The sequence below is a fragment of the Bombus fervidus genome, chromosome 2 (assembly GCF_041682495.2).
Source record: "Bombus fervidus isolate BK054 chromosome 2, iyBomFerv1, whole genome shotgun sequence".
NCBI classification, from domain to species: Eukaryota; Metazoa; Arthropoda; class Insecta; order Hymenoptera; family Apidae; genus Bombus; species Bombus fervidus.
The window spans coordinates 3,517,675-3,542,387 of NC_091518.1; the positions used below are offsets into that span (position 1 = coordinate 3,517,675).

At 39.2% G+C, this 24,713-nt stretch overlaps 1 protein-coding gene across 9 annotated transcripts in view; it reads right to left on the reverse strand.

The window, feature by feature from the left end:
* Sog (chordin short gastrulation) overlaps window positions 1–23,854 on the reverse strand; it is a 101,266-nt gene extending 77,412 nt beyond the window's left edge. For 2 of the 9 annotated variants that reach the window (XR_011803164.1, XM_072022256.1), the window contains exon 1: window positions 1,260–4,955. Coding sequence is in view for 2 of the 9 variants with exons in the window: in XM_072022256.1 (XP_071878357.1) it covers window positions 1,260–1,386 (127 nt within the window). In the remaining 7 variants the exon portion in view is untranslated. The other 7 variants (XM_072022263.1, XM_072022258.1, XM_072022261.1 and 4 more) reach the window with 7 other exon arrangements.
* Window positions 23,855–24,713: the final 859 nt, after the last annotated feature.

Below are 24,713 nucleotides of genomic sequence, written 5' to 3' on the forward strand. Positions count from 1 at the left end.
GCAATCGAGTCGAATGAAACTCTTTTACTGTAGAAATGTAAATGTAAATAGATAAATCGTTCAAATATTAAGTCTAATAGAACATTTTAACTATGCTCTTGCACGTTAACGCGGTAGAACAATTATTAAATCATTTGATGTCTATGGGTGAAAAATAAATTCAACATAACCTCTTAAGGAAAACGATGCAACTATAGTGAAGTTCTTTTCCCTATTCAATGAGATTATCAAAGAGTTTTATATTTTGAGTTCTTCCCGAGACATGAGATTCAAATATAAATTAGAAATTAGGAAAGAAATGAGAAAATTTGAGAAACACAATATTCGTCTATATATATGAATATAATAATCGATACGTAATAATAATCGTACAATCGATATATTTAATAATCGAGTTTGTAAAACGATTTAATACCAAAGTATAACAATCGACCGACTGGAATGATTACAGAAAAGTGATACAGAGTGTCTAATGGAATCGAGCCTATCTTCATTCGGTTCGATGAAATAAGAGCACGCGACAAGTGTGAAAAACGAGCGAACTCGAGACCGAGGTTCATGGTTCCGTCGCGCAGTAGCTTTGCACGGCAACTACAATACACATCCATTAACTTGTTCTTACAACTGGGTCAGTACGAGGTGTTTAAGAATCAGTACATTACTTCCTGCCTGGTTGTTATATCCATGAATAGTCGTCTTTTATTACTTTTTCGAAATACATTTCATTATATTAATATAATGTTTCTTTTTTTCTGACTAGAATAGAACCGAATAAGTCTTTATGAATGATACAATCGGAATAAAAAAAATGCTCACCGGCAAAAATGCCGACAAAAGAGAAGACGAATGCGTAATGCGGTGCCGATTCAAAGTAGACAATCGAGAGGAGTTCGATTCCCGCCTTTTTCACGTGACTCTCTCATTACGTAAATGCGGCGGACTGCCGGCCGAGAGCACGATGAAGTCCGGTATTTTCGAGCGTGCCCTAACCTTTAAAGGAAAAGAAACTGCTCGCATTCTGACGAAATCACAACAACCAAAGGCAAAACGTAGCAGCGTGCACCAAATATTGACATGAAAAAATTTGCAAAAACTCTCTATCTAAGAAATCATTAAACGAAATTAATGGAAATTAATGAAAATCCCTACATACAGTTACAACGATATATGAAATTATAATTTATAGAGAAAAACATGATAACGCGCGTAACTAGAAGAAAGAACGAATGAGAAATTGTAAGTTTGAAATGGCGACTTACCGGCGGCACGATGAGGTCTCCTAGCCCAGTCTTCCTCTATCAAAGGAGCCACCCTGCGTGTACGAACAGTCAAGGGGTAAAAAAGAACGACCAGCAAAATCGACAATAAACTACCGTAGAAATGCATCTTTGATAATATCGAAAAAGTCTTGTGATGTCTTTTAGAATCCTTTTCCTCTTTCTCTCTGTCACGCTCACTCTCGCGTACGTCCAATTCACTGTCTCGTCGCTGGCACTCGACACGGGTGCTTCAACGCATATAGCGTGTTCTCCTTCGTCTCTATTCCGCCAATATGTTTCTCTCACTCGTATTTTCTATTTCTATCTCTTTTTCACTATACCTATTCCTCACGCGTTGTCTGTCTCGTTCTATCCTATCTTGCACGCGTGTGCTCTTTCTCTGTCTGTTCTTCAGAGTCGCGGCCACTGGTCTATTAACGAACGTTCACTGCACAAAACTTTCTGCACTCTCTGTGGCACTGTGTGTTGTATCACACCATCTTTTTCGATTATTTTCTTTTCTTTTCCTCTCTCTCTCTCTCTCTCTCTCTCCTCTCCGAGCGCATATAACGTGTCCACGCGACAACACACCGATGACGATTACAAAGAGTATCGTTCGCGAACAATAACAATACCGATATAATGACACAACGACGGGTTACCACGACAACGTTTATGACGACGAAAGAATCGACGACAATGACGAACCACGACGACGATAGTACGCGTACACAGGTCGCGAACGTGTGCGATAATGATTAGAAACAATCAGCGGCAGACCCAGAGAGAGGCCGTGTGTTAGCCGCAGTATTTACTGCAGATAACGCGGCGAGGTATCGTGCACCGTTCGAGACACGTTGAACGAGCGCATCCGACGGCTTAATAGGCTAAGGTACACACGCAGGTTCGTTATTCTTTCTCTCTCTTTATCTATCTTTCCTTTAAGCCAGCTCGAACACCGTCTGGCCGTCTCTTTTTTGCACTATCGCTATTTATTTCTCTCTTTTACCGAGTGCACAGAGAGTTCGTACGACTCTAACTCTCCGGCTGTCCCCCGCCGCTCTTCTTCCCCGTTCCCGTGGTCGTCGCGCGTTCCGTGTTACTGCGCGCGCGTTTTATAAGGCGGTACACAACGAGCGACGAGTTTCGAGACGAGAGGGATACGAAAGAGCGAGGCGACCGAGTCGTACCGTGCGCTTGCCACTTCTTCTCTCTCTCTCTTCTTCCTCCCTCTGTCACGATTTTAACCGGCGCACTCTTCCACGCACCTCCGCACCTCACTAACTCTCTTAACCTACGAGCCCCGTGTACGTTGTCGTCGTCCCTTTCCTCGCGGTCCAACAACGCCGGTATGCGCATCTGATACGGTGGTTCCACACGATTATCCCTCCTGGGATTACCGCGACTTTATTCTAGGTAAATAACCGATTTCCAAAACAAATTTGAATTCATCGGTTTGAAAAAGTACCAACAAAGAAGAGCTGAACACCGTTCTCGATCGTCTTTGACACCGATAAGATTCGCTTAGAATATACACGATTGCCTTGATTCGACTCGCCGGTTTACACACTGTAATCGAAAGTGATCATCGACACCGAATCTCGACGAGGTCCGTGAAACGTTGCATCGCGCCTGCGCTGCGTAGTGGTATACCACCGTAGTATATATCGAGTGTAACAAGTCCGACTACGGTCGCACGATTTACAATCAACGACGTTGACACTGAATCCTTTTTGTCTCTCACCCGTTTAGATCTCGGTTTATTTGACCGGCCTCTTTCCACGCGAACCAACAGACCAGCGTGCGTCTGACACGGTCGGCGCGTGACTGCCGTGACTGACTAGCCGATCGTGAGTGACTGACTGGTGGGAAGCTGTTACTCGACTTGCTCTCTACGCCCGTGCCGCCACTGAATCCGATGTATCTGATCATCGGCACCACCGTCTCTCTCTCCTCCGGCTGGCTCGCTCGAAAAAGCTTCTGCTTTCGCGCTTGCGCCACGACGAATTGCTTTTTCGCTTTCGTACACGCGTGTGCACGCGCGCCTCGTCTACCGGTACGTGTGCCACTCCACGTACTTATGTACGTGTCTCTATTACACTCTCGAGCGTGCGCGCGCGTGACCGTGTGGGTTGTCCTATACACACGAAAGACGAGACAGGACACGGCTTTGCCCGCGGAAGCGTCGCTCTGTCTGGCGCTTGCACTCGGTATTACCGGCTCGTATCTTCTTCTCTTATAATAGTTTTCAACCACGTGTACTATACCGTGACCACCAACGAAAGAAAGTAGAAATATCAATCGAATTCACGCTATTTCTTAATTTAGATTCTCGTGAAACACATCAAGTCAACGGGTATATATAAGTGCGTCAGATTTCGGCAACGATCGTTCCGAGATATCGTTCGCGTTATCTATAGACAAGTGACGAACGGTCGATCTTATCGACGTCTTTTTTCTCAGTCGTCTTCGATCAATCAGTCGTTCGATCACGCGATCATAATACAATTCTCCGAACAATCATTCGCTCGCACTCGCATTCTTTTGTTCACTATTTGTCTTCGATTGCTATCTGTTGTCGCGAATTCGAGAAACGCGTACATTTCATGTCTCTTTTCAATAGTGCGCGGGCTCGCCGCGAGTTCGCGCGTGAATTAGGGGATGATATCCTGTTATGAAAAGCGTATACGGAACTCTCGTCTCGTTTGTGTCGAAGAGGTTACCACCCCGAGATATATTTCGATAAATAGTCGAAACACGGTTCGAGCGCAAAGAGACACGTTGCGCCGATGTAGCCAACGATGACAACTGTCCGCAGGCCGGTCGAGTCCGTCGCTTTTATGGGGATAGCCGACCACGCTGCTGCACCGGGACCCGTGCTCGCATCTACGTGTGTGCGTACGCATTACGTGCTCGATGTACCGTATATTGTGCAAGTGTGAGCGCGTGCGCTTACATATATTTCCTTTATATATCCCTATATATATGTATATATGCATGTATGTATGTCTATATGTATATATACATACACACACATATATATACACAGGTTTCGTATACATAGAGCATACAAAGTGTTCGCGTGGCCACGGTTAGTTTCTTTTCGCCAGAGTGTCGCCGCTCGAGAGATGCATAAGTGTATATATGTACACGTACATATATACACGTGGAAAGAAACGGCAAAGAGAGGGAGAGAAAAAGAGAAAGAGAAGAACAGGGGTTAAACGGAAAGAACTCGTGTCGTCCGCTCGTGTGATACCTCGATCGCGGTGGGTGTCGCGAATGACTATGCTCTGTCCAAAAGGTGTGCGAGAGTACGCCGCGCGTGTGGGTGCTTCCCCTACCACAGCGCCACCACCACTATCGCGATTCCCACCACCAACGCGCCAGGCTCCCGGCACCACCACCACGGAACCAGTATGCACCACTGAACGCGGCGGGTATACACCAGTATCAGAGAGTGGCAAGTATGAAACGTAATTTCTTGCCGTTTCGTTGTTTCATCCACACTTTTTACGTTTTTATAATTATATTTGAAATGTTTCCATCTATACTATTTGTATATTGACTAATATCAAAGAGGTTAGGATAGTTTCTATTCTGTCGACATCTAAGTACCACTCGTAGAAATGGTATACAATTGTATTGTATACAAGGTAATACCCAATTGGGTTTTCCCCAAACCTAAATCCTCCTGTGACTACGAAAAAAAAAGACTTTTAGAATGAGTGTAAATAAACACATGCATGCATTGTCTCTCCAAATTATAATTTATTAAATTTATGATCGATTCAATCTAGAGAACAATCTAGAGAGCAGCACGTCCAATGACGTTGAAGTATATCTATGTTTTAATGAAATATGTTTAAAGAGATGAAGTTACAAAAATAGAAAATTTTTTAAATAAAGTAAAAGAACAGTCGTTTCAGTTCACAGATTTTTTCTCATGCTAGCTGAAACAGCTACACGATCTTTGATTTACGTTCGTTCTTAATACATACTGATGACTATTTTATGCACCAACAACGAGACACGACAGACCTGGACACGGATCTGACGTGCGAGGCTCTGTAAAAAAATGGCACATTACGACTTAATTCTATGCAGTTTTTTTTTGCAGCAATGATCTAACGCGATGGAAACGGAGGGCATAGAATGTCGTGATTATTTTGCGAAAGTGTTCAGCAACAAAGAGGAATTCCCAGATAAAGAGATAAGTATCCATGGGAATACATCAATGAGCCGAGCGTAATGTCGTGAATGGAGGCGCGATCGTGGTGGTTTCCATTCGGTTCTCGTTGATTCATGACACGCGTTGAAATGACGTAGACGTTAAATGCGTTCGACGCGCGTACGATGCAAATCCGCACGTACACCCGTCGCATACGTAAAAAACTGCTAGTTACACATAATCTATATCTACGAATCTTACGAATCAATCAGCAAAGTGTAATTCGCGATTTATTTCAGTGTCATCCCTTGCGCGTATGTCTTACGTTCTCCTTCCCAAAAATTACAACACGGGGCATACCACGATTCGATGTGTCGCTCCCCCGAATCTCGCTCGAAATCTAAAAATAGAATGGCGAAGGGTGTTCTCGAAAGGAATACGGTTTCTTTTTCGTTCTTTATTCGGCAGTTCGAACACCAAAGATCGACCGGATACAGATTCGAAACCACCGGCAAGAACGGAGAGAACGAAAGGGAAAAAAAGAAACGAAGGGGAGAGAAAGAGGAAGGAGAAGAAAAGATTCACGGAGGAGTGTTGTATTCTCCACCTCGCCGGGTCTTGTGTTCCACCGACGGGACCAACAGCGGCAAACTCGTTACGAAATAGTCCCTAAGACGGGGTGACTAATTGCTAAGCGGCTTGTAAAAATTCGCAGGACAGTCTGTCGACATCGTGGCGCGGCCGTCTCATCGTCGCGCCGTTATACTTTTTGCCCATGCACGGTCGACTAGAGAAGAGAACGACTTGCAAGAGGGAGAGGGATCGAGCGATGGGGAAAAGTGGTGGGAACGACAAAGATAGAGAGGGGGCTGCGGTGACGACGGAACGCGAAGGGGGTGTGGTGGGGGGTGGGGCGCGCAATGGGAGTGGTAGGGGGAACCGGCGAGAGAAGCGTGAGCGTGTGAGGCCTTAAGGTGAGAAAAGAAAAATGGCGAAGAGAGGCCGAGGCTGCGTCGTCTCGCGTTCGAAGGCGAGAGGGGACGACGCTTTCGCAGATTCCACGTGAGATACCTGCGGCATTCTTCGTTCTGCAGCAGGGCATTAAGCCGGATGCACATTCGTCGTGGACGACGCTCGGTGAATTCATTTCCAGGAAAAATATCTTCCGCCACGAAGCGAATTTTACGGCAGATTTTGTTCGCGGACAGACCGCCGGAGAGCGGTTTCTTTCTTTCTCTCCCCTGTACTATTTTTCTCCTTCTATCCTTGTTCCTCTTGATGCGTGAAGCGGAGGACACGGAGACGCATGATGTTTTTATTATTATTTTTCTTGTCGTTTTTCGTGGACCGCCTCGGAACCGAGCTCCGGCAATAAAACATCTAATCCGACGATAAACCGCGCAGTGATTCTTCCCCGCGACGACGTTTACGCGTCTCTGACACGTTTCGTGCGCGCCGCTGATGCGCACCGAATCGAAGGTAATCCCTCGCGCGCTTGCATCTCTTGCGTCTGATTGGTTGACACTTGACTTCGGACCATGAGATGGTTAAGGAAAAGCTTGCGATTCATACGGGTCACCTTTATTTTGTAATTTCTTCATTTTCTAATTTCTTTATTTGTATTACAGAAACAAACAACATGAAAAAAAAAAAAAATAGAAACAATAGAAAAATTGAAATATGGAACATAGAAAAATTAAAAATCTTCACATTTTCAAAGATATGCATAAAAAAGGATGTTTCAAGAAAATCATTATGTGATATAAGGAAGGATTGTAAAACTCGCAAAGAATTTCCTATTTTGCAAATAATTATCGAAGATGATTCACGAAGAATCGTGTCATTGTCAACAAGAATACTTGAGCTGATTACATCATACACGCATACGAATTAATTTTGTAGCTCTCCGTTATAATCTTGAATGTTTTTCGGTAATCACTTCGTTAAATAGATACATCGACTTCGACCCTGATACGGTCCTCGAAATAAAGCCGTAAGATGCAACTAATACTATAAAGATTTATATTCGTCATCTTTACATCTAATCCAATACACTGATGCATTAAAACCAAAAAGTGCAACATTTAACCTAACCTATCAAAACTTTTATGACTATTTCCTATCTCAACTATTTCATTCATGATTTACCGTAAAAATCGTTCATTTTAAAATCGAAAGATAACAAATAAGATACGAAGAAAGTTTTTTCTAGTATCAGCGAAGAAATTTAACTGTACGATGGAATAAAAATAGTGCGAATTAAGATTCCGATCGAGATGCAGTCGAAGATCAAAACCACAGATAGCGAGGAGAAAAGACAGGCGATGCTGTAGTGCCAGTGGCGCACAAAAGGACACGAAATGATTTATTTCAATGCCCTATCGTGGCTGGCTGAAGCGTATCGCCCACGGTGGCGTTCGAGAGAGGATCATTTGCGCGGGACCACACGCCGAATGAAACAAGAAGTTCAATTACTTCGGAGAATCATCGAAGATTCTTTTGCCGCTTTTTTAATCGAATTCTGGATTTGTCAAATTTTTAGAAATTAGAAAATGGAAGAGCAATTAAAAAAGACAAGTGGACCAGTATTATAGGAAAAGTGATCATAGGATTGATAAAACAGATAAATATGGAGACGGTACAAGACAAAAACGCGTGATAAAGATAGAAGAGATAAAAAAAATGATGAGAAAGAGATACAGAGATAAAATGATAAAAAAAAAGAAAAGGAAAAAGATTAGAGGATCATAAATGAGATCAAACTGAAGAAGATGATAAAAAAATGTTAAAATTCATAGGTACAGAATTGACGTAGTGTGGAAACAAAGATGAACAACGATGGAGAAAAAGGACAGACGAAAATGATGAAGATGAAGAGAAAAGGAACAGAAAACAAGATAGAAAAAAGATGAAAGAAAGAGAAAAATAGATAGGTGTAAAAGGATCACCTGACCGACAACTATTCACACCATACGGCTATGACAAATCTAATAGATTCCTTGGCGACTTCGGGCGGCCCACAAGAAGAGCCACAAGATGCAACAAGAACAAGAAAAAGGAATGGACGTATAAGAGAGAAGAATATTTCTATTCAACGCTCGATGAACGGATGTAACGCTTCGCAGTTCGGAGACCCTTCTGCTGTCTGTTCTAACAATGATATTCCTTTTCGTAGCCGGGTACAGAGAAGGACCGAGAAATAAGGTTAAGTCCCGCCGGTGCTCACCTATAACGCGCTAGAGACACACAATGCTCATTGTCAACTCGTCGTGGAATGTGGGGAGCGAGGTACGTATTGTCGGCGTACGCCAAATGTAGATTCCTCTTTTCGACTAGTAACAACATTCACGCTGAACACTATTTGATCCTTTCCTCTTTTGCCACTGTTATGGCTTATCTTTTTCTGTTGTGGATAGGTTATATCAATGCACACCTTTGAAAGCAAAAATGTTCGTGCGTAGGATAAACAAATTAATTTTGATAGATTTTTTGTAGATTTTATAGATTATAGACTCATGATTCATAGAAGTATTTTTATGGATTATATTTGTAACTATACTACTGGACTTCGCAATTACTTTTCATTTTTGAAGAGTGTCATAAGAAGGTTGAAATAAATGGAAAGAATTATTTTTACAAAATTTTGGAATTGTTTAAAAGAGTACAATAATGGTAATGGCAATAGTAAACTAGTTACCAAAATATCAAATTCATCAGGTTTGCCAACTTAAAGATATATGTTGAAAGAGAAAGCTCTAAATATTCAATACTAAAGTAAATATGCAAAAGGACGCACAATATTAATAGACAAAATTTCATGACATCAATAAGGAGTCTTCACAAAATGCATGAGGCGAAATTAATGTGACATTAATACTCTTGCGCCTTTGCTGAAGGCTCAGTAGGCGAGCCAGATCGGCTACACCATCGATATTTTATTGGACACTGACTGAGAAGTATAAAACAGCATTTAGATTCAATGGACTCTATGTACACGTGAAGCAATGCACGTTTATACATCGAATAAAGTGTTTTTGTAAGATTAGCTATGTTACGAAAGCGATCAATTCCAAAGTCTGTTCCTCCTTTCCAACCTATCCGCCAATGTAATTTCATAAGAAGTATGCTTTATGCATTTTCAAGCGATATTATGAGTCTTTGAAAATTCCAAACACTATGAAAAGCGATACGCACGAATGGGAGAAAACAAAATGAACCGGTCAGACCAAGGATACTGTTATACTACTGAACAAATAGAGCACTACTACTATTTCAATTATATTTCATTTACTGTTGTAAAATACAAGAATTAATGGTTAGGAAAGTATTTTAGATGATGTTTAAAGCACGTTTTTAGTGGAAAGTTATTTGGAATTGGAGATTTATATGGCTGATAAATAGTACTTTCTATATTTTATAGGTTATGGTTTGGACCAAGTTTGAATATACGTAAGTAGTTTCAACGACATAGTAAAGTCTCAATGATGATCAAATATCAAAGTTTATATATATTCTCTGGCGAAACAGACTCCTGAGAAAAGAAATACATATAACACCAATTAAGGATAATAGTTTACTTATAATTAATAATAATAAAAAATAATAGGTAAATTTAATACGTAAAATTAGTCCCAGTGGAAAGTTTAATCTCAGCAGTTGGTATACATGCTTTGCTGTTTTCAATTGTTTCGTCATTTCGTTGATCACGTGCAAGTAAACATGGTTCGTGACAAGTTAAAAAATTCTTTTTTCTTTTACAAGTTTAAACTTGGATATAGAGCAGCAGATGTAACAAGACGCATTTATAATGTATGTAGACAAGGTGCTGTTACATCTCAACATCTGTTTCGTGAGTTTGAACGCATATACTCATTCAATTTCTCATTTTCGATGACAAATGGATTTTGTGAACTTGGCTCGTCATCTAACGATACATTTCCTTCTTTGAACCGTTTAAATCATTTTTGTGCTGTCTTCTCGCTAATAGCACCTTCCCCGCGTACACTACAAATGCATCTTGCTACATTTGCTGCTGTATATCCAAGTCTAAACACGTAAAAGAGGAAAGAACGAATTTCTAACTTCTCGCCATCTACTGCCACAACGACATGTCAAAACAATTGAAAACAGCGAAGCATGTATACCAACTACGAAGATTAAACTTTCCACTGAAACCAATTTCATACATTACATTTATAAATTACTGCACGAAATTCGATTTGTTGTTATTATTAATAACCCCATTATTATTAAACCCCACGACCTTTTTTCGATACTTAATAGAATTATAATAAAAACTTTATATTTGCTAGCTATTTAGTATACTTACTGTATTCTATTTCTTTGAGATTCTAATTTATAATTGAACTTTATAGACTCCCATACTTTACTTTTGGTTTAAATTCTACATTACTTAGAGCTTTAAACTAAGATGTAACAATACCTCAGAGACTACTATGCTCTTAATTAATCAATAGAGAAAATGTAAGACACTATCTATAATTCCAGCTGTAATTACATCAATTGCCACTGTTAATTAATCTTTTAATTTGAAACCTGACTATAGCTTAAATGCTCCTATGCCATAATCTTTGTTTAATCTTGGTAAAAAAAAAAACATAGGATATAGGCGTAGTTGTATTAATTGCTATTAAAGTTTAATGCTTTAATTTAAGATCATATATCTTAGAAAACATTTGTATCTTTGGCCTAAATTCTATAGAAAAACATAGTGTTATAGATGACTTATAGATAATTTCATAAATTACTATTGATATTTAGTAGTTCAATTTAAATATAAGAGCTGTAGTATGAAGATTCCACTATATCTGAAAGATCTTCCACAGGGGAAAAAATAGCGCTAGTAAAATTATTTCATCGACCATAAATATTTATCTGAATCCGGGCCAACAGCAACATACACGATTTCGTGCATCGCTGTCGCAGATCGTAGATCAAGGGGCGAGATATGGCGAATTGATCGTGCACGTCGTCTACGGACTATAATAAACGTCGGTTTAGCAATATTCGCCCGTCGACGCGCGTTTCTCTGCGTCTAAGTGCCGCCATTTTCTCAAAATTCTCTTCTCGATCTCGTCCGCGACCTCTTTTCAAAAATATAAATTTTAATCGACGCACGACAAAATGAACGACATTGAGATCAGACAGTAACTAAAATTTCGTTCAAGTAAATGGACTTCCATATAAAAGAAGTTCTATCGCATTCATCGAGCTCATAAAACTGTGAAAATTTTATAAGAAATTTTCAAATTTTCAAGTATGAATACGCATAACAATGTGTTTCAAACAAATAATAATAACTAGACTGCGGATGTTTATACAGATTTATATTTTTGTTAAGAGAATGAAAGAAATGAAACCTAAATTGACTCCTATATAACGATTATTATACCTCGGATATTTAGTCTTACGCGTTATGTACGCATCTTACTCAATTTTAGCATCTTTAAGTTTCTCATAAATGCATAAACACCCATAGTTTAGTAATACAATTTCACCGCGTCTATTCTATGAACAATTTCATTCGTTTACACTTACCCCAAAGTAGCAAGCACCATCTGCAGGAAGACCTAGCAACAAAACATCACCAGCGTCATTTAGATCCCACGACGCGCCATAATTTCCTTTTCACCACTTCTATCTTCATCTCACATCAATTCTCTTCCATCCAAGAGACCGTATAATGGAACGCGTTAAATCGAGCGAATCGCGAGCTCGCCGTATACAAAAGGCGAACCGAGATACCGGGTGATTAATTTCGTCCGACAATTAACAAGTCCCCCGAGAAACGCGCACGCGCGTGAAAAGGCCGAAGGAAGCGAGTAGAGACCAGAGCCAGGATTCAACCCTCGAAACGAAGCTTCGAGGAGGGCCATTTTTTGAATGGGAATCGAAACGAGGCCGGCCACCCTACGATTGTAGTCGTCGTGAAGGAAACGGGACGGAGAAGGGTACAAAAGGAGCGAAATCTTTCGGGCCTCTACGTCTGCAGGACGAACGGTTTCGCGCAGCACCATTAATCTCCGAGACAATAGTCGCTTCTACGAAAAACTGAACTGCGGACCCCGTAGGTTCGATGAATAAAGTTACCATTACTAAGGTAATGTAAGAAAGTAAGCGACGGTAGTTTTACCTGGACCGTACTTTTGATGGTTGCTTTTGGGTAGCTACGGAGTGAGGATAATCCGGATACCGAGTGCGGAAGCACGTTCAGTACGTTCAATGTTACGATGGGTGTTCTTTGTTGATTCAGTATTCAGTAAGTAATGCTGTTGAATGGTTATGCGTATTTCCGTTTTTAATAGAGTACCTTAAGGAAGATAAATAACCTAACAGATAGTGTGTTGAGATAAGTATTATTGTTTAAACAAATGTTAACATTGACCAATAAAGAATGTAGGTTGGACAATTGCATTTTAGTAGAACCGAATGTGTTAATGTGAAATATACATAGTAGAACTTTTTTGTATTTGATATATTGTATATTTTTAATACATTTCCTTCTTTTAAGTCTTATCTATAGACTATGAGAGGGCTCTGAGATTTCATTTCATTACCATAATCCAGAAAAAACTTTCATAAGAACCTCTACTATATGTAAACTGATAGAGAAAAAGAAGGAAAAGAGAAAGAGAGAGAGAGAGAGAGAGAGAGAATCGAAACGGTCGTCCTGCGACTGCAATGCAATTTAAATGAACCTGCGTTCAGGCGTGGACAGCATGAGGGAACACGAGTGTATACGCGATTTTACAGCGCGCCACGAGGTGTAAATAATGTCCAGCCGCTCGGTACCGAGAGGCTCGGTAGAGACCTCGTGATCCGAAACGGTTTACGACCTTCCGGCGCCTCGGTCGAAACACCTGCCCGCACACCTCTGCCCAACCGCAACGCGGTACACGCTGGCGATTCTTGAAAATACTTCCTCCCCCTCCCCTGAACGTTCGTTCATTCAGGTAAACAGTATAGTCGGTGAATGCCGACGGTGAATGCTCCATCATCGGTCCTTTATCGCAATGCATCGTGGAATCTGGAATTTTTCAGACGATAACATGCTTATGCATTTTGTACTGGATAAATGAGCGTTGGTAGTAAGAATGAAAATTAAATGAGTTTCAAGGATCTAAGGTTAAAGAGTGTGCGTATGTGAATGAAGGGTGTGTTAACTTTAATGTATATAGCCAGGTGTCCATTAATATGTTTCTTTTACCAAGTTCTTTATTTTCTAGAGAAAATATAAAGTAATCTCGAATCCTCATCTTTTGAGTATTAACATGAAATGATCGAAGTTCATGCAAAAGTTTTAATTATTAAAACTTCAAACTTGTCAAATACTAGCACTTTGAATAATGTTTAAATGAACGGTAGCGTTATTTGATTAATAGTTCTTTAAACTATGAGACTGAAAATGAAAACTGCAAAATACACATATGAACCTTCTGCAGACGTACATATATCGTTCTTCGTATACAGAAATATATTAAATAGTAATGTTTTGAAAAGAACACAAACACGTGTAGGTAACCGCGCCGCGATTGACATTCCTCTCGCAGCGCCGTCTGAATGATTTATCGACGGAATTCGCGCGCACTTCTCGAAAATACAGACGCAAAGGGACCGCGTTCGGCGCAGTCGCTCTGCGTGTTTCTGTTTTGACCGAGAGCGGCTGCATCCGCTCCACTGCAATAAGTCGTCGGTGCGCCTTGGATCCAAGCCAGTTACGCAAATTTCTGAAATCGAACCCGGCCCCAGACGGACAAAGGGCCCTCTACCAGTGAATTTAAACAAACAGGAAACGACAGCCCCGATTGTTTGCTTTAGCGTGACGTAATTACCAAATAATAGACGTTAAATTGCCTCCATGGATTAATAGGTGAGGTTAGGATAAATGACGGTTTGACAATGGTTTATTGCATATGATAGATGTCTATAATGATCACATAAAGGATACGAACATACTTTTGAATGAATATAATGCTTTCCTTAAAGTCTAATTCTATAGGAAGTTTCTTAAACGATAGTTGATGCATTATGCGGTAGATCACAATGTATGTCTACTATGGTTCTATAGAAAATATTTTTTTGTGATTTTATGAATAACAGTTGAATAACTAACTACTGGTTGATAAACTGTAGATGTTTATCAAAAGTAAATAATTGAAGATTTGTTTCAGCATCTAATATAATATATTCTTGCAAATTATGTATATGCATTCTATATATTTTTGTACATTCATATTTCTCATAAATATTTACAGTCTACTGATCAATTTACTTTTCTGTAGTTGTGTAGTTTGTGTTAATTAAAAGAAATGTTTTATCATGTAAAAATAAATTTCCTTCGTTTCCTTTACTATTTAAGTATCCAACCTGTTGATTTGTCGGGCGACACGATGAACGTTATCCGACAACGGAACAACGACACGATGAGAAGATTGGAACACGCTTGAATCCGATTAAATACGTTCCCCGCGTAAAACCAATCGACCATTAACCCTGTCGATCTCATTTTATACGCTGTCACGAACCCAGGGTGACGCGACGCGACGATAGGACAACAAACAAGTGGATCAGCTGTCGCTTATTATGTATTCCTGCAGCTCATCAGGATCGACCGATTTTGAGACCAAAATGATTTATTATTGTTCATGGCCGATCTATTCACAGCCTCGCGATTCTTTAGTCACAACGGAACGAGGGCGGCGCCACAATCACTTATACGTATTTCGGGGATATCTCGCAGTCGTAATAACCGTAAGGCAAACTTCAATCTCTTCCAAGGACTTGCAACGATAAATCTGCGTGTTGAATATTCCGAAAATTCCCTACCAAAAGATGAATCTACGCGTAAAAATATAACGAAGAGAAGTCATCTCGATCAAAAATGTAGAGTTAGCTCTTCGAACGAATCGATCGAACATTATGGTTAATCGATATGGATAAACAATAAATCAATCCAGAAAGTCTGCATTCAAAAGCCTCATCTCCACTAAAATAACGTCGAGCAATTTTTTGTTACAGTTCCTGTTTTTTGAAAAAGTCACCGTGTGTTACAGAATGTTGCTTCAGTGTGGATAAAATAATTCTGTAAGTTGCTGTTTGTTAAAAATATTTTGGAATATATAGCAACTAAAGGCGACAAGAAGTTTCTTGATGTTGCTTTAGTGGAAACGAGGCTTACAAATCATATAAAGCAAAATAAGAAAATGTTCAATACATATGTAAAGTATAGAACTTGAATAGGAAAAAAGTCCTCTCGACGATAGTGTTGTTTTATTTACGACGTCCAGACAAATTAATTACTGATAAGCGATCGGAATAAAAACAGTTGAGCGCTGTAAGCAACGAGGTCAATTAATTACGACGCCCAAGAGGAAAAATTTAAATGAACACAGACCTGACGTCGTGTCTCGTTGTCCCTGTTCCTTCTTTCTTTTTCTCATCTTTCTTCTGATCGATAGTAAACACTAGGTTCTGTCGCCGTCGCGTTAAATAACTACACAAGTCACGGCTTTCGTCACCATGTAAACCGACAACCTAACCAAAACATACGACCAGGCACCGAACAATTTTTACACGTTTACGAGGTTATGTACACTTCTCGCGTAACCCTACATACTTTCGGTTAACGATTTTTTCGTATCTCGTTTGATCACGCGGGTATCAAATAATAACAGCGAAAACGTAAACAACGACGCAATTTAGTCCACCGTAATTGTATTGCGACCGTCAAACAACATTACCATAAACATCGATGGGAAAGCAGCGCGTGCGCCGACGTTCGTTGTCCTTGTCCCCTTCCGTACGACTTAATTAAAGGACTCGAATATGCGTAACTGGCGTCTCCGTGTATCGCAATGATAACCTTTCGTTCGAAAATCAATGGCTAATAATGTTCGTTTATCGCTCTCAAACCGAGAATAAACGATCTCGGAGCTACGTAAAGTCGTGCGTCATAACATCAACCATAACCTCCTTCTTAGACGCGGTTCGAAGATTTTGGCGCACACTGGACCGGGCATTACCATATAGGCTTCCCAGGGGGCGTCACTGCGGAATCTGTGTCATGTCGCGTAAACATACTACAATAATAATACACTATAAATACGCTGCACTCACTAAGAAAGAGAGAGAGAGAGAGAGAGAGCGAAAAAAGGAGAGAGATGAACAAAAAGCGAAATACTCACCGTGGGATAGAGAAAAAGAACATGCATGCAGGCGCCGGCGCCGCCGGACGAGTACATTACACGCGCCAAGGAAGTATTATCCATCCCACGTATCCGACGTATTAGTATCTTCCCTCTTTTTCCTACTCGTTTCCCAACTAATCTTGCCACCTTCATTCCTCTTCCTACGTTTTCCACTCTCCCGCTTCATTTGATTCTTTCAAACACACATTCCCCGTCTCTCTCACGCTATAGTTCTCTACTATCGTCACTGTGCTTTTTTTTTCTTTCTCTCTCTTCCAACCAACTCTTGTTTTCCTTCCTTGTTTCGCTCACCAATCTCACCGTATCCTCCTAGTGTTTTTTTCATTTGTTGTTTGTTCGTCCTTCTCTCTTTCTCATTCGCTAGTGAATATTTATTTGTCTTACTTCCTCTTGTTCCAGGGGCGACTTACTCTCACGTTCCTCACCAAACTAACCGGATCATGGGCGCCGTCCGTTGTAACTGGCTCGGTTGAACGACCAACCGGCTCAATCTCATCTTTCCGTTTCCCCGCCCTTCTTATTTGTCCCGCAACACCCATGCCACAGGGCGACGCTCGTTAGACGTGAAATCGATCTTAATTTTACGTGGAGTCGTGAACGGCCGGCGCGAAACCGAGCCCTGCATCGCGTCGTGGCATGTCCACTTGTCACGGGTGTCTCGGCGTCGTTCGATTTAGAGATATAGTGTTAAGGCTCGTTTTTAAGAGGAGCTCAACGCGACGGGATGAAAAAGGAGACGCGATATTTATGACAGCCGCGACTCTTTTCCTTTTCTTTGCATCCATCGTCTCCCCTCCTACAACTTTCTTGCGGGGAGATCGCGTTACGCATAAATCATCGACGGAAGTAAGATAAAGCGGCCGTTCGTTAAAATTTCGTTTTTGATAAACTAGTTTCCGGACAGGTCTGCCTTCACGAATTGTGAGTTTCCTTTATTCCGTTAGTTTTCTTTAACTTTTTGCAGGATTAGTGTCTAAACTCGGCAGAGAAATCTATCGTTGCAATAGATCACTCGAGAAGCGGAGAAAAAAGAAATTTCGAAGATATTTATAAGTATATACACGCATAGTGTGCGTTTGAAAAATGAGCATGTATAGCACATATTAGGGGTGATCAAGAGCAACTATCTGATTTCTATCAAATTATATTTATTGCTCTATTCAACTATATATTTTTCTGTTGTTTACAATAAAATTGATATATTATAATTAACAATATTTTTTACATAATACGATAATCCCAAAATATTTCAATGATACTAACCTCTTTCTTTCTAATCTAACCTTGCGGTCTATTATTATGTGGTCATAAATGTATATCATTGATATTACCATTAATCATACTCGAGGCAGCTAATTCTACTAGTAATTTCTATTGCGATCTATAACTGCCTGTTTAGTTTATTGCGTCTCATGCTAGGCTCGCGTTTTTTCAACCGAGCTGTCACTTCGTGTCTAGAATTTATCAAACTAATCGGATAAAACGATAGAAATCGAGAGGAACGAGGGCAAATTAGAACGCGGTCTCGGATATGGAGATTCTTAAAATATATTTGTCATTGTATTATTGTATTATAATTTATATGTTTATTTTTTCATGATAAAATCGCATTTGTCTATAGTCATAGCCATCACGTTGTTAGTAACGCAAGTAATGAAACAAATATAGCAGCGAAAGGAAAAGAAAGCTCACAGTCCATCACAAACATCAGGCAGTCATAAGTCATAATTGGCCAGCTTTCACCAACGTACCACTCGAACAATTAATTAATCATACCTCTATACGTTTTCACATCACGATTGAAAACTTGTAATTGCTCATAACATGATTAGAGTAGAGAGTGTAGAGAGTAGAGTATGGAATCAGAATTCCTAGTTTATACATCTATTTATGTATAGCCCATAAGAGAGTGTAACTTTTTAAGATGAAACATAAAAATTAATGTCGCGTGATGAGAAGAACTTAGAAATCAATGACGATTACATAAATAAATAACATAAAAGTTATAAGAAAGAAGTAGAACAGTAATTTCTTGTAAAACATATTCTATTATTTTTGTATGTTCGCATGGACATTATGGGACCAGCTAATTCAATGTATTATCTAATGGTCGTAGAAATAATGTTAACATTTTAATTGAGATTAAAAAGTAGCAAGCTAGTTTCTAATAAACGAGCATCTAACTATCTTTCGAAATATTATTATAATCAGGCATTATGAAAGAGAACTTCAGTCATGCGAAAAAAGTATATAAGAAAACATTAAATTAAAAACTTTCTTGCTCTCCTGACGTCAGACACTGTCAACAACTTCTCCACTATGCCTCCAGTACATAAACATGAAATACACGTATGTAAATAAAGCGTTTTTAATATATATGCATAATCGGTCTATGTACACACCCTGCGATCTCCAGCTCTACGTATACAAGGCAGAAATATTCGCCCTTCTGCATCCGCAAATATACGTTTGCGTGGATCTATTAGTTCACGGCTCTGGCCGCGCATATGCATTCGCGTATTCGCGTATGCTTCGTGTGATTTTCGCACGCGGTCTGTCGTACAGTAACGCTAGAACACTTTGAACTCCTAGTTCCGTCGCAGATCTTCTCAGAATTAGATCGATATATCCTTCGAACATAAACGATCGAACGATGTTCAAACGAATTCTACAGGGAGACTTAACCTAAAATCACTGAACGATCGATGGTTTCTGCGGAAAGTAAACTATGAAGAAAATTAATGGGGGTAGTTGGTATCACTGATAACAAAGTACAGTTATAGTTAATTCTAAGAATATAAACCTGTCAATATTTTTATCTAATATCTACAATTATATTGTAGTGAATGGAGAATTGCTTTAGAAAGTTTTTAAATATAAAAAGTGGACTCTTTGATAAAAAATATTTTTGTTTGGTTGTTCATTTTTTGTTGATTAATAAATAATAAACACAAAAAATAATGCATGTTTACAACAAAGTTTGCTAAGTCTATCTAGGTGGCGCCACGTACAAGCCTACGCGTATGCAATGATCTTTCGATACCGATTTCCTCGAAAACGAAGCTTTCTATAAAATAGTACTACTCTACATCTTCGACTTATTTTTTTATATAGTATAACCTCTCACTGCTTCATGATTCCCTCTAACACGTACAAACAACAGAATGTAAATAAACTCTCTAAAAGAGCAATCTTTTAACGATTAATTCAATAAATAGCAAAATAAAATTGACGATCGCGAATTCATTCCAGATGCAATTGCATCACCGAATTTCCACGTGAACTTATAAATAGAACATGCGTATCGTGGCCCGTTTTGAAAGGAACTGGCCAACAACGAAACGGGCATAAGTTACGAGTTCGCGAAACGTCGTCTAAAATCGTCGTTATTGCAGTTGACTGTACGCACACGAGGTATTATTCGTCCCACACAAGCCCGGTCGTTACCGCGCCAATCCTTCCTCGCTGTTTTTGAGCCCGGATACGTTTCAGCTCTTGCTTGTGCACGTGTTTATGTAAATGTTCCCGCGTACGCATCGAGTGACTTATACCTATAAGCGCATCGAAACGTTATTCACATTGCGCGAACATTAAGCCCGTCGACGCTACGAAAAGTCGGAAATTTTTGTGAACGAAAGTTATCCCTCGAAGAATCCAGTAGGGGCTCTTTGTGAGAGAGCAGGGCGCACGTGCGAGATCGATGGTTCGTAACTCTACCAACACGTACTAGAGGAATGTTGGAAGACCGCCGAGTTCGTCGTAAAGTACACAATCGAAATTGACTGGCAATATTTTAGGGACCGTCGACAAGGATTTCGCGAACCTTCCTCCCCAAGAACTTTATCCAGTGTTTCATCTGCCTTCCAAATTCTTGTTACGGGACTAGGGACTACCGATACTCTTTCAGATTCCTCAATGAAATGCGGGATGTTTCGAGAAAACATACTTGATCCATGAGTTATTAACTATAAACTGGAATAAAAATATGTGTAATACAAATATAATAGTAAATTCTCTAAATACATATATATTTTTCTAAAAGCTAGATGTTGTTAGATAGATGTAAAAAAATGAGGTTAGGTCATACCAACATGAAATTGATCATTGCTTGATTGTAATGAATAAAAATATTTAGAATAATTCCAGTATGATGCAAATGGGGTTAACTTTAAAGAAGCAATCTCAATAATCGTCATCCAATAATACAAACGCACTTTCTAGAGACGATCACAGCACAACAGCAGAATTTATTCCCTCATCCAAATTCAGCACGTCCGAATAGATAGCCCATATCAGTAAATTTGGGTGAGCGACGTGAATTACGGGACTGTAAAATGAATTTAAGCGTGGTACGTGTGGCAAGCACATGTCGATAAATCACTACACCTAAGTTCGATCGTGACGCGCGCGAAATTGATACCGAACTCGTAAACCTATTTCCGCTTTTTGCGTCCATGAAAATACTTCGCTCGTAAACCGCGCGATTATAAATAGTTTACTATTTCAATGGCGACAATTAACGATCGACCAAAGTACGATGGAAAGGCCGATTTTTCATCGAACGATCAACGCCATGAAAATGTCAAAGGCAACATGCAGCAGAGAAATATTTATTTCTCTGACGATCACCTCATTAATCGGATTTGCATGAGTGGCAATCAGGCGTCAATTAATACCTGAATTATGCGGCATTCCTGCACGCCGTTAGAATTTACCTACATTATACACCGATCTCGCGTTCTCCACCACCGATACGAGCCTTATAGTCTTTATGTAGTACGCCACCCACACGCGCGGTCATTATCGGCGCGCGAACGCGACGCGATCCAACATTTTACGGTGCATACACGTCGACAGATGGGAATGTTGGCGCCATTCTCGCGGCATTATGCCTGCACACGTACAGTGGCTCAGGAAAGTATTCCAATAGTTATAGAATCTTTATTTATATATATAATGTACTATACAAAATATCGTGAAATTTGTTTAAGACTAACGTGACATGAATATGACTCTCGTGGTTATATTAGTCAAGTCTGAACCAAATCTGAAAATGAATACATATAGTGTTACAAAATACTTATTGCCAGCATACACGAATAAAAGTTAACAAAGTATTTGAACAGTTAATTATTGATTGATTGACTAGTAAACCATAATATTTAGTAAGAACATCTGTAGCATATTTCTTTTTTACAAATTGAAACAGAATTTTATAAGAAAAGTTAGTCGATATTTTTGTTCATTACTGTACATTCCTACATACCATGGCTGATAATGGCGAAGTAAAATTTCTAAAATCTTGTCTGCGATTTGACAACCATACGTAATCGCAATCTCCATTACGATCTCGCCGTGAAAGTCTATGGTGCATTAGATATCATTGTATTTTTTCTTAAAAGGGACGGGTCCTAGTAGAAAGTAAACATTCTGTATGAAATATTGGTATTATTATAATAAAATTTGAGAAAATATTCAGAAGTATGAAGTTTGCAATGGACAATTATTACTTCACATTTGGTACCAATATCTGTAATAAAATACTTTTTAAAATACTTAAGATCATATATGCAATTAATCAATTCTAATAAAAATATTTTTTTACCAAAGTAATGTATTATTTATCATAAAGATTTTATTCTACAAAATTATTCGATGGAAGGTTCATTTGACAAACTCCCACCAAGTACAAAACTCGAAAAACCATCCCCTTTGGAATCTCGCCTGGCGGCGCAACAACAACCTAGCCACGACTTGGAATAATATTTTGCCAATGTCCGAGGAAATTGATAACCTGGTGCCTCATCGAAGGAAAAACACAGACGGCCGTGTAAACTCAAACAGTTTATCGTACAGTGGATAGAGGGCCCGTGAGTTTTGCAAAGCCACATTTTTGGCAACGTCATGAAAGCGAGGAGAAGATGGCGCGTTGATCGCAAATGCGTCTCAACCGCGCGCCACAAGGAAAAAGTCTTGCCAAGCACATTTTGACAATGAAATGCATTACGCTCGAAGTTTTTATGCTCAAAGGTCGACTAAATTTCAACACGATCTAAATATAAGACGCCATCAACAACAACGATCGCACGCGCCGATAGACTTTTACATTCGATGCTAGTAAATCTGGTTTTCATCGTTTCCCCTTAGATTCAATACACACGATCCAACACCGCAACATTTGAAAATTATAGGAGAAAAACATGATAAGTATATTTCTGTTAATTTTCTAATCTTAATGTTGTTTTATGATAAGATAGGAGAATTTGTACATAATTGAAAATCGAAACAACCTCCGAGGATCAAAGATCTTTCAAAAGTAGCTGATACGAGAAGGAATGAAGAAACAGTTCAGCTCCAAAATCAAATATGCATATTGACAATTTTGATAATATGGGATTTCCCTATAAAAAAAATTGTAAATGTGATTTATGACATTCTTCTCTCGTAGTCCGTATATACTGAGACGTTTCGTGCTATACTCTCTTCAAATTTCATGTTAAATAGTTGAGAATTGTTTCGCGGTAATACCACAAAGTGTCAAGCGACGGGTGCCGTTGCCTACGTTTCTATTAACACCTATGGCATGATGTTTTATCATGCTCTACACAAACCTATGAGTAACGTGGAAAAAACGTTTAGTTATTTAAAATTTGCATATACCCGATGGAATCTCAATTTCTGCTCGTAAAGAAAAATTTACTGAAGAAAGAGAAATTGATTAAAAAGATTCATATCCTGTCCTACATCTCTGATGCATTACGCGTACGTACACGTGATAACCTCGAAGTTGTAACGATAGCGTTGAACGTACGTACATAGTGAACAATTACCATTTACCGAAGGATTTTCGCTTACCTTGCTGTCCGTAATCGACGAACTTTTCACTTGCTATTTGTTATTCGGCGATCAACGATATATGTAGTGATTGTTGATATACGTGAAGAAGTGAGTGCGCGCGCGCGCGCGCGCGATCCGAAAGGCCGCGATGACGAGTTACGAACGCTTGGTTATTGCCGACGAGAAGCCTGGCGCCGTCTGCGAGACGTATGTATCACAAACAGCTTCGTCTGACATTCAATACTCGTGATCGTTACTCTGCAGGTTGTTAATAATTCTAAAAATATAAAGGAACACCGGCTTCACGCTGTTTCACAAACCATATCTACGTCTACATTCCAAGCGTAGTGCACGGTTACCATAAACGTAAAAGATAGGAAGTTACATACATAATAGATACTAAGATCAGTGACCCCAATTTGATCGATAACGCCATCTTTTTTTCCTAATCGTAGCTTCTGATCAAGTAAAAACCAAAAGGCATACTGAAATGATTGTTGCCATATTCGATTTAAGTGTGGTATTGGTTGATGATGATGTTGATGATGAATTTTATAGTATAATTTTCTTTTTATAACTGTAATCTTTATCTGACAATTTTTTTTTTATTTTTACTCGTAGGATATGCTGGCATCGTTTTGCAGAGAAGGTAGAGACATCCTGTATGTTAATTAATCACCATTGACTTTTAAAACGAAATTAAAGAATAGTATTATATTATACTTTTATCGTGTAATAATAATCTATGTAAGATTTTTAAGCTTTGTTTTCTTTCAGTATCTTTATATGAGATTTGAATAAATTTTCCTGCAGAAAATCTACTTTCCACTTTCACCTTGTATCGCCGATATAAACGTTTCATAAAAATATTCGATTGCCATTGTAGATTGTGAATTCTAACCAATATGGATATACATTCGATTATACGTATTTCCCGTTTATTCTGAATATATCATCTATCTAAATATCATTCCTTACATATATTATCTGTTCTTAAAACGTATCAATGGAAGGTGAGAAACTGATTCAATAGATTCGTATAAACGTTGTAATTGTAAGTGAGATGCTTTATTATCATACGAGTTTCGACTAAGAAATTTGAGATATAAGTAAAAATAAATGAATTTCGAACTTCAAAATGATTCATGAAAATTGAATTTTCCTTCAAGGTTGAAATGGTTTTATTTTCGTTTATTTACCAAACAAAGACTTAATGAA